The sequence below is a fragment of the Leguminivora glycinivorella genome, chromosome 5, assembly GCF_023078275.1.
Source record: "Leguminivora glycinivorella isolate SPB_JAAS2020 chromosome 5, LegGlyc_1.1, whole genome shotgun sequence".
In the NCBI taxonomy this organism is placed as follows: domain Eukaryota; kingdom Metazoa; phylum Arthropoda; class Insecta; order Lepidoptera; family Tortricidae; genus Leguminivora; species Leguminivora glycinivorella.
The window spans coordinates 9,642,058-9,654,164 of NC_062975.1; the positions used below are offsets into that span (position 1 = coordinate 9,642,058).

Below are 12,107 nucleotides of genomic sequence, written 5' to 3' on the forward strand. Positions count from 1 at the left end.
CTTCGTGTTTTACTTATGTAACTTTATAGATTCGGTGAGATAAACATATAATGCTTTCAATTAAATTGAAATCGTCTTGTGATTACTTTTATTGGCCCGAAACATGTTGCAACAGTAGCGTCATAACAACGTGAGTGCAATCGTAGTTTCATTGAATTTTCTTGTAGTTTATGTTGCTACATAATTGTCAGTTTTAACATTGCTACGTTTATTCAAAATTAGAACAATTTTCATGTTATTATTTTATACTTTTTTGAACAAAACTAGTTGTACTCGTATTAGCAATTTTAGTAATAGTTTTAGTTTTAAAATTAACTAGTCTTTTAAATTTTGATAAGCAGTTTTATCAGTAATATTTTAGATTAACATTAGAGTCAAGTAAGGTCAAATAGAGTCGAGTAGTATTGCAAAACGTTTCACTCTTAACTTTAACTAGTTCCTTTAACCGAGGTAAGTACTTGTTTTATTAGATATATTATTAGATTACCATTATCGTCGAGTATTCATAGTATTGCTTTCGTCGACGCCGAGCTCACGGAGGTCTACGTTCACTCTATCCGCTCAACGATATTTAGGGAGACTAGCAGGATGGCGTTCTCCCATGCTCTCAAGGCGAATGTGAGGTAACGATACCGCTCAAGACCGAACGAAACGGTGTGTTCTTGTGTTGAAGGACGAAACTCATTTTGGGTTATCGTGCCAGCGAAGTAAGTAGTAAGTAATAGGTATAAGTAAGTACCAAGTAAGTAGTAAGTATTTGTTCTATCATATATTCTGTGGAAGTAGGTATGTAAGTATGTATTCATAATATTGCATGTCAAAGGAAAATTATTTTTCATACCTACTCAGTAAAATCTGCGTCTATTATATTCAATTGTTTAAATCCAATTTTACATTCCAATTCTATAGTATCGATTCAGTAAATAAGGGATAGTTCATCACGTTTTTCATAAACATAGATATACCTATTTATACCTCCTAGTTGTTTGATTTTGATTTTGAAAACATAGACGTGATTTTTAGAAATAGTAAAAGTTAGGTACGTCGAATTTCAACTCAATGTAATGGTCAGCAGAGGGTAAGAGTATGTACTTACTATTGTATTGTATTGTACTGTATTGTAGTACGGGCGATTTTCCGCAACCGATTTCTTGCGCGTATTTTGCGTGATGTATAAGCTAACTATTATCAATAGGTATTCTAATTATACGCAGATTAACGAAATAAGACGTAAGTAGTTTGTCATTACCATCATTATACATAGATAAACTTACATTAAGAGGTTAAAGGTGCACTCTACTCAGGGAGTTTTCGCATTCGATATCGGTCGGATCGGATAGTGTGAGAACTGAGAACACACTTAAAGTTAAATTTCAATTTTCATAGTTGTGTTTGAATGTATGTACCTGTAGTTGTGTCTTTGAATGTAGGTATGTATAGTTTTGTTTTTGAACGTAGGTATGTAATGTATGTATGTTGGTTACGAGACTATTTAGAAGTCTTTTATTTTCTATTAAGGGCTATTCATCTATTAATTCCTTTTGAAATTGTTGACGTAATTAAATAAAGCTTAAAGTTAGAATAGTAAACTCAGCTTATTAATCACTATTCATTTTGTGTAGTTCTTTAGTTTCGCCAATACCTAAATCATAGTTAGAATTTTTGTGTGTAATTTGTGACAGATGAAGAAAAGTTAATTTTGCAAAAAGTACCTTTGAAGTAGGCCAACAAGTATGTAAAGGAACACTTTTGTATTTTAAATGTAATTGTAGATGTGTGTATGTATGTTATTTTAGTATTCGCTTGTTTCAAGTGATACGGTATTGCTTGTGGTTGAAACATGATGTTTTAGCATAATATCACATTACATGATCCTAATAACGCCATCTAGTTTCAATTTGTTGTCTTTAGAGGGCAACGGGTTGATTGGTAGGTATACATTTTTTATTTTAAAATGTAGGGTGACGCGAGAAGAATGAAGGGGACCGTCAAGAAAGATGAGAGGTCAATGAGAAATTCCGTCAATGTCGTCATTTTAGAAATGTAAACTGGAAAGTTTAATTGTTTTACGTACGTGAAAAAGACGGTGTATACCGTAATCATATGTACAAGCGGTACGTGCGAGTGTGTTATTGACGCGGGGTAAGTGTTATACGACTGTTCGTGTATTTACAGGACTAGTTCTAAATGTGCTTAGTGTTCATTCATATTTTTCGTGCGACATTTTGTCCGAAACGCAATTGTTCCTACGGTGGTAAAATAATTAGAAAAGATAAATGAAAGAAAATTAAACATCAAGGCAATCTGTCTTCGTCGATATACATTGCCTATTTCACCACAGTCGTCGTAGCACACTTAGTTCAGTGGATTGGGCTACGAAGCGGTAGATTACCGGTTCGAGCCCCGGCAATATTTTTGTGTATTTTATTGTTTGAGTTTTTTTCCTTTTAATTTGTTTTAGTTTAGTTTTAAGGTTCTTCCTCTATATTTATTTTAGTTTTGTTTTTAATCTTATTGTTCAAGTTTATCCATTTGTGATTAAACTTTGGTCAATTGTTTCCATTATTCAGCTTCTCACGAATTGAACCCTTTAGAATACGATAAATTCTAGTTGTCACGGGGGCATGTATGCCAGCGAGTATAGAGAATTGTAATCATTTTGTGAGTGCTAAAGATGACTTTTGTTGTGAGTTATTCCGTGTTTGGTTATCACAACCGAGTATGAAAGAGTTTAGTTCGCAGGGGGGCACATGTGCCAGCATGTAAAATTGTTATTAGTTTGAGTAAGCAACAGATGAATCACATTGTAAGTGTATGTGTATGTTACCTTTGGTTCCGATTAACTTAATTAATAACTGAGGGTGCTCATCATCATCATCAAAGGTTAGAAGCCAGTATCTAATCTAATAGTTTTACATTTCTAATCTAATAGTTTTACATTTACAGAGTTAGTCTATAGCATAAAACTTGCAATGACATGGGGGCAAGTTTCATAAGTAACATGCGTTAAATTTAGTGTTAGGACATCTAGTTATGGTGGCGTAGCAGTATCTATTTACGCATCGTTACATGACAATATTGTTCTTTAAAGTATGTTTCTTATCATGTGGATGGGAAATGAATAGAAATATTTTATTCAAGGACCTAGCAACAATGAACTACAATGTAATGACTATGTGCGAGTCTCGCTATTTGGAAAGTTGTACGAGAACCTATTAATTAGACCTTAGCTTGATGAACCAATTAGCTACTTACACTAAAATTTATTATTTTGTTTATCAGGCATAGATTTAGTCATGTTTTTCTATTCCCAAGTAAAACTGATTGTAAATAAGGGACATCCGTCTATAAGCCGTCATTTTATCCTCCACCTTAGCCATAAATATCGTGTAACTGTATTAATTTTGCAATTTTGTGTTGGGGAAACTAAAAATAAAGGTTAATCCAAGGTTCATATTTTGCTTGTAATTACGCTAACTCGACGCGTTTCGTGCTTCGAGCTTTTGAGTTACAGAGCCAGCAACAGTTGTACGGGACAGCAGTAGTTGTACGGGCCAGCAGTTGCAGTAGGAAATTTACGATTTGGAGTGGCCGTCTTCGCCTGAAGCCCCTCCAAGAATATATTTGTGCAGTCAGTAGGATCTACTACTTCGGCAGAATAAACAAGTTCAAACACATCTGAAGAGCAACTGGATAGTGAAGAATGAGACGTGGTAATCGTTTGTTTCAGGATATTTGTGGCTGGTGAAATGTAAGATGAACATGTTACCATTTTGTAGTTAGAATACCTAAGTTAAGTGGCATAGCGTGTAGTAATTTTGATTAAAGCAATTGGCGTAACTAATTTAGCGTAAATTAAAATACATTTTGCGTAAATTTAATTGCAATTTAGCGTAAATAATTAAGCGTAATTTTTAGAGCATATAAGGCGTAACCTATCGTAATTTTTAGAGCATATAAGGCGTAATTTTTATGGTTGAAGTGATGTGGGATTGGTTTTTGGTGGTTGTGGGTGGCCAGTGCATGTGCGGGGCTATGGCTTTTTGTTGAACAGCAAGTCATGGTTTCGTATGTGTAAGGGTTTATTCATGACTATCAGGAATTAATTCTAACGTTGCTCTGACTATATTTATTTTTAGCGTAATTTGTCTCAACCAATTACGTTAAACATTAAGCGTAAGCGTAAACTTTAATTATAAGTTATGTTTTGTAGTATAGTATACTATGTAGATTTTTTTTCAATATAAAGCACAATGCAGTAAATATTTTATTCAAAAGGAAATGGGATTAACTTTTTTTTACTGTCAATATTTTGATTGTTTGCAACTTTGTATTAAACTGTATGAAAGAGCGAGTGAGGAAGAATAAAAGATGATTGAATGAAACATGTATGATATGTGTGTACGACTCAGGTGATGTATGTTATGTGTAGATGTAAGAGAGGATGGATGAAAGAATTGATGTATGATTTTGTATGAGAGAGTTTATTAAGAGTTGTTTATCATCAAATATTGACAACAGTTATTGTTATTTGCAAATGGGGAAAAGGGGAACAAAGATGTGTTATCAAGAGAATATTGGTGTTAGGTTAAGGTCATACCTTTTATAGGTAAATTCTTTTTGATAACACAATACTCTACAAGAAGCTATCACTATTCGTCCGTCACACTCTCTATGAACGAGTGGGTTTGCAGAAGGAGTGTTTTGATTTAGTTTGCTTAACCTATCTTAGGGGATCCGGGGTACCGGGCTGCACAGCAAGCACGTGGAAAAATAAAAAAGACCCATGTGTTTGAACTGCAGTGACGTGGCGGTCCTACCTTTGGAGAGAAATGTGTGCCTCTGATAGACAGTTTTGGTTATTGCTATTTGACTGAAAAGCTTTCTATAGAAATGATTTTTTGAAATCAATTGCATTGTAGATTAGTATGGCATTTTGCAGCCGATATACATCCAGATATGTATAATTTTTATAGTAATTTTTCATCATAAGTAGGATTATGCTAATAATAATAACTTCCACAAAATAAAATAAAGTTATTATTAATGTAATAGCAAGGCTGAGACTGTCCAGGAGTACCTTTCTGTCCATTTGTAGTACCAGTAACTCGGTCGAGACTTTCAAATACTTTTAAGGTTGTCTTCTACATTCTTAACTGACCATTTGGCTGACTCCTGAGCTTACGTGATGTGGGGTGGTCAAGCATGTGAATTAAATCACATGTTTGAATTACTTCGTGTCCATCTATCCTGACGCTAACCTCAGATAAGGACTTTAGAGTTCGTTTGGGTTCCACACGAATAAAAAAAAAAAATCGAGTGGAAATCATTTGAGCCATAACGTAATATATATGAATTCAAAATACTTCTAGCTTTCTTGCTTGGAAATAGAGTACTACATCACGCCAAGAAAGAAAGGAATCGGTTGTCCTGTGTGGGTTATTGACTGGAGTTATTGCCACTGGGAAAAAGTGTTGGAGGTTACCGCAAAGGTTTTTCCATTCTTTATGGGGAGGTTTTCGTTGTTTCTGGACATCTGGGCAATGTAGGTGGTGGAATCTCAATGGCTACGGTCGTAGATTCCGGATGAAACGCGAGGACTTTGCTACATAGGGCTCACTTGCCTCACAACCAAGTGTCGCATGGAGGGTGGAAATTCTGTCTGAAAGCAATTGGACTCATGGGTCATAATTCTGTGGGTTTATAATTTCATGCCGGATAATTTGTTTCCTTTCTAGTATTGGTCACTTTACGCATCACATTTACATCAAAGGGTTAAATAACAATATCTGATTTAGAGTGGGAACATTTGTGCTCCGAGTCAAGGGTTACCAAACCTTTCCTCTGTGACAAATGTTGGGGGCAATTGTGACGATCCGATAATCTCGTTTCGTACAAACCTATGCATGCATAAATATAATAATAATATGTTGCAATACTAATCATTATTTTCATTCCAAGTAGAAACATCATTCAAAACATCGGTAGCAAAAGTTCTAGGAAACAGGTCGAAACTCGACTTGGCGTCAGGCGATGGTGCGCAGCCAATCACGATCGAGATGAGCGCGTCGGCGCTGGAGGGTGCGCTTCGGATGCCCATATATGGTAATACAAGCGAGCAGGGTCGTCGGGGCGCCGGGGGGACGCTAGCGTGGCAGGTTCGGGCGGGGCCGGCACCCGAGCGGGCTATATAAGCCAGTACACGGGGCGCAGGGGGATCATTCAGGAACGAGTCGCGGGTCGAAGCAGCCACAGGGAGATCTCTCCAAAGATAATAAGGAGTCATGTGAGTTCTTTAATATTTATCACTGTTTTTCTTTGTGATTTCATTATGATGTTCTATTGTGCTTTGTTATATGACTATTTTGTGGTACTTTGAAACATAACTGATTTATTAAGGGTTTTTATAATACACTTTGAATAATCTATAGATTTTAAATAATTCTCTGAAATTCTGGAGCATATTATATTATAATTTTATTACAATGCTTATTGCATATTTTCTGTGTATGAGATCCAAGGGTCTTCCATTAATTCCAATGAATGCTGAAGCAAATTAAATTATTTTATATGAGAACTTATTACAATGTTAATTATATGGTTATTTATACAAGCTTTTGCTTTTAAGTGAACTAAGGTTCTAAACAACTTCAGAAAAACAATGCTTAACTACATGCTTTTGTGTTTGAGATCCAAGGGTCTTACATTAATTCCAAGGAGTCCTGAAGCAAACTAAATGATATTTTATGTGTTAATTATATGGTCAACTGTACAAGCTTTTGCTTTTAAATGAACTAAGGTTCTTAATCAACTTCAGAAAATGCTGAAGCCAATTATATTTTATTTATTCCTCAGAAATAAAAGATTATTTTATTTCTTTATACTTGATAATATTGTGATATTATATTTTTATTATTTATTATATCTTTAGAATGAGCTGCTAATGGGGACTATATGTTTGGAGATTTAATTGCTGAAGTATATGGGATAGCTGGGTTTTAAGAAGCTTAGGGACTAGGTTCTGTCGGGAATGCCAGTTTGAATTAAATATTTTTATTTCGGATTTGGTTTTGATAAATTAAAGAGACTCAGGTCTTTTTCTCTTGCTACTTGGCATTGAAGTTATGATGCTTGTTTGGGCAGGAGGTCCAGGCTTGAGTATATCAGCTAAGCGTAACGTGACAGTTGAGGCAAGTTTTGTATAGCAATGCGTACAAGCTTACCACATACAATGATGGCCATTAAATGGAATTTTCTTGTTCAAATATAGTGATTGTAATTTTCATTTGTCGATATGTTGGAGGAGAGTCTGGGGTTCTATGGTTTATAAAGTTCAAAATTTTTAAGAGAACCGGTTGATAGGTTCACATCCCAGAAAAGATGATTCTAGGAAAGGATCCAAGGCCTGGCATTTTAGATGACAGAATAGGCGACCTTACCTCATGCGCAAACCAGGGGTATTTGCCTAAATACAGCCCTAAACACAAAATAAAACAAGGGGTTCTTGGAATTCTTGAATTGCTGAGAGTTTTCCTTTAATTATCTTTGAATAGTATCAATAGTGAAGTTGTATTCTCATTTTCGCTGATTCTCACTGATAATTTAAAATAGAAATAATAGAAATAGAGTTCCAATTTCATATTCGATTCAAAGAAAGAGTTGAATTGGCAAATAGCTCTACGTTGATGGTCCAGTCTCGTATGTATTACCGACTATGTATTGTAATTCATACTAAGACGCGTTGGGGATAAAACACCTTTAAAAATAAAATTCCTAAAAATTTTACAAATAAATTGAATTTTTCACCTTAATTATTGTATTTTATTTCTTTCTACTTCACAAAGTGTATATTTGACTATGAGAATTGAAAGAATATGTTGGTTGTAATTGCTCTATAAAATAAATTATGTATCGGTACTCATCTATAGGGAATATCAGAATAGCGGAAACTATTATTACCTAGGAGGTAGAATTTCTAAATGTTAGGGGAATATCTAGTGTGTTGAAACTTCCTACACTTGAGAAAAGGATTTGTGGTTACTTCGTACAGCTTAGGCATCCTACCTTTACTAAACGATCACATTTTATTATTTTTCTTATGGCCAAACGTTTTAAATGCAGAACAAAACAAACAAAATAAATTGGGATTAAATTTAGGGGTAGTTCTTAAGCTTAATGGGTTCTTGGGTTTTTAAATATATGGGGTGCTTATGGTAGAGTATAGGGTAGGGTAGGTAGGTCACCTTTTGACCGTTGCAGGGAGTGTACAAGTTTCTAATGGGGCGGCAACGCGCATGCGACACTCTTTGAGTTGCAGGCGTCCATAGGTTACGGTGACCGCTTTCCATTAGGCGGACCGTATGCTTATTTGCCACCGACGTAGTATTAAAAAAAAAAGAGAAAAAGTCCTGGATTCGAACCCAGTACTTCCATGCAAATCATGCGATGGCACGTATTTACCGCAAGGCTATTTAAACAAGCTGTCGCCGCGTGAAATTATCGACTAGAAGGAATACAAAAACACTGTTTGTATGTGTGAGTGGTACTTAGAAATAGTGTAAAATAGTAAATTTATCTACATTAAGGGGATTAATGTTACAATGAGAAGTTGAATGTTTGTTGTAATACGTCAATTTTAATATTAAATGTTCGCGAAGCATAATTGAAAGTATATAAATGCCTGTACGACTCCACAAAAAAAATAAGACTGGTACTTAATTTGAAGATTAACGCCATCTAACGCAGCCTGAGCTTCGGGTAACCTAAGCGAGCCACCTTAAGTATTCAAAATATTGTTTACTTATTTCAATGTTGAGCTGAATGGTAATCCTATATGGTATATTTAATACCAAATTAAATGGTTTTCTACACTTTGTTGGTAAAATTGCAAACAAAAAATGAAAATTATATTTTGTGCGGCTTTACACATTTTAATATAAAAAATTGAATAGACTAAACTTAAATTATTTAGTATTCAAACTTTACTGTGATTGGGATGAATTTATGTGAAGTTTTGATTGTCATTTTGTATATTTTCAGACGTATTTTATATAAAGAGTAAAGGACCTCACTCAATTCACTTTAAAAAAGCCGGTAATAGTGAGCGTCGTGTAAGGACGAAGATATTATATTTCTCAAAGGGCGAACGACCTTGTAATACTGCACTTGAAGTATTTTGAAGGAACAGGTTTGATTGCTCTTAAATTAAGTATATAAAAGCCGAAAGTACTAGATCTCATTCATCAATTACCAAGACATATTCGACCGTTCAACAGCTTTTATTTTATTTTAAAATGTACTTACTCTAAGGTAAACAAAATTATTTCTCTATTTCTGAGGTGCTAAAATTTTATTTGTTTAAATGATTTAACTGTGAATCTTATTAATTTGCTTTTTTCATTTTCATTTCTTATTAATTGGCCTTTATGCTGACACACATGGTCTTTTCTTTATTTTATTGTTTGTTGGTATTCATTACCGTTTAATATGTTGATATGTGTTTGCAAATAAAATATTTTTCTTTTTTACTTTATTTGTAGATATTGGTGGTAGCCGCTACCTTGGCTGTAGCTCTAGCTCGACCTCAAGAAGGGCTCGGCCACAAATATGAACACGGGCATGCGTACTCGTCTCAAAGTATTGTTCTTCATCAGAGCCACGGTCATGAGCTTGGGCATGAACAATTAGGTCATGTTCAGCTTGGTCATGTGCAACTCGGTCATGTGCAGCACGAGCCCGTGCACGTAGTGTCATATCAGCCGATCCAAACTGAATCTCACCACTCTCACCACCACGCCGTCTCCTCACAAAACATCCAGCGTCACGACGTGCCCGGCAAGGCGCCCGAGGGCCACCACGACTACTACGCGCACCCTAAGTACGAGTTCGAGTACAAGGTGGAGGACCCGCACACCGGCGACAAGAAGGCGCAGCACGAGGCCCGCGACGGCGACGTCGTCAAGGGCTACTACAGCCTGCATGAGCCCGACGGCACTGTCAGGATCGTGCACTACACGGCTGACCACAAAACTGGGTAAAAAAAGAATATAATATTTTATTATCATTCCAATAAACCCTATTTCAAAACTCCGATGTCTCCGATGTTCACGATTTTTACTGTCATTTATTTTAGATTCAAATTTTGATTCTGAAGGTCTAAAAGTGTAAGAAATGTTATTTTTAACATGTCCTTTTCGTTTTCAGATTCAATGCCCAGGTCCAGCGAGTAGGTCACGCCAAGCATGTAGTACCCGCTCATCACCATTAATTTTTATCGATTTGTGTTTTGGTTTGTGATACCTAAATATGTGTTATTAGTTGTACATGTAAATAAAGCTGTTGCTTCTAATTTATTGTTTAATTGTCAACAACCCCGTGCACTGTATTATTTACTTATATTAAAACTTAGTTTAGCGAGAAAGTTGATAGCTGAAAGACCTGGAACTCATGCTGAGATCCCGTCATTACTAAAATAAATTAGGGTAAAAGCACCAGTGCCCAGCCGTGCGCCAGTGGTCAGCCTTTTTTGTACATTTCGGGCTGTAATTATCAAAGTTTTTGTCAAATTCGTGTAAAAATTAGATAAAATCATAGATTGATTAAATGGTAATTGTAAAATATCTCAAGATTTACAATTAATTCCAAGAATTAAGCACAAAAAAATTTCAAAGAGGTGCAGTCTTTCTGACATGAAGCATTATGTGCTTTCGCCATTTTTTTTTAAATGTCACATAGTATTTTGCTAAGATGTTAGCAGCCAAATTATGATTTCTTGGTTAAAGAAGAAGAACTTTTTCGCTTAATTAATACTTAAACTATCTGAATAAAGTAAAAAAATAATAAAAATGTATGTGAAAACAAGATTTGCTTAGGCTGGCTGATTAGGCTGGTTATTGGAAACTACTTTTTTACATAACATCTAATAGTCAGCCACCTGCGGCTGACCACTGGGTTCAAGGAAATACGTCACAATTCCAGAAGTCAGCCTCCCCGGCTGACTATAGGATTTAAGACTTCTTTTTGTTTTCAAATGGTACGTAAGTTTATAAATAAATGACCCTTAAATATTTATGCACTTATAACTATATTTGCTTGACATACATAAAAATCCAGTAGTCAGCCCATGGTTGACCACTGGGTACTGAGGTCACGGAACACAGAACCCACTAGTCAGCCGAGGGCTGGGAACTGGATACATAGTAGGCTGTATATTGGTGCTCAGGGGGCTGAGTACTGGCAAAAACGCCCTTTTATTATATTTAAGGAAAAATATTTCTAAAACAAACAATAAGTTAAGGTATATTCTTTTCAAAAATTAAACTTCATTAAATTCTTGAACTATAAAAACATGAATCACTCAAATCGGTCTATTGGAGATCAAATTAGACGGCTTTGAAAATAGAATTTTCGATTTAGGCTGACTACAGTAGTCAGCCTACAGTAACTGGTGCCTTTACCCTACCTAGGTTGTGAAAGTCAAACTTTTATGAAATTGTACTGGGTTTAGCAAGCGCAAAATTAAATTAAGCGCTAGTTCTTTGCTTATATAGCTTGGTAGCCTCGAAATCGAAAGGTCAGTTTACTCAGTTTTCCAAGTCCAAATTACGCTATAATTATTCCTGTTATTAGCAAGAAAAACAAGTTAAAAATCATTTTCCTGTATTTTAGGAAAGGAATTTACCAAATATGACATATTTTTTTGAAACATTGTTTTCTTTTGAAATTACGGCGTGGTGATTTCATCCTTCTTGATTAAACATTAACGAATGCTTTTAAAAAATAAATCTAATTATTAAGTTTTGTTACCAAAATGAAACACAGAGACAATGCACATATACCTATACGGGAAGAAAAATGTTTTGCCTATAAGTCAAAAATGCTATTATATATAATGTTTGCTCCCGGGCAAGCAAACCTATTAATCCTATTATTCTCGTAGTAGCACATATACCACATACACCTATGTGTTTGTTGTCCTCTGCAGCCAAAAACCAGAAAAGGATACTTTGCTACTTAAAACCAGTGAGAAACATGGCCCTTTATATTAAAAGTGAAATAATCATGCGAAGCTTAATACTAGTCCTAAATGCCAAAAAAAGTTTGATAAG

General features: G+C 35.1%; 1 protein-coding gene across 1 annotated transcript; it reads left to right on the plus strand.

Annotated features, from left to right (window-relative positions):
* The first annotated feature begins 588 nt into the window (after positions 1–588).
* On the plus strand, positions 589–10,037 carry LOC125226485 (histidine-rich glycoprotein-like). The gene is made up of 2 exons (XM_048130470.1): positions 589–618; positions 9,540–10,037. Exons 1-2 carry the CDS (start codon positions 589–591, stop codon positions 10,035–10,037), a joined length of 528 nt encoding a protein of 175 aa, XP_047986427.1.
* Positions 10,038–12,107: the final 2,070 nt, after the last annotated feature.

Excerpts from the sequence above, each read along its gene's own strand:
- LOC125226485 (XM_048130470.1), top strand. The coding sequence starts at position 589 with ATGGCGTTCTCCCATGCTCTCAAGGCGAAT. Across the intron at positions 619-9,539 it reads CCCATGCTCTCAAGGCGAAT|ATATTGGTGGTAGCCGCTAC; the intron begins GTGAGGTAACGA and ends CTTTATTTGTAG.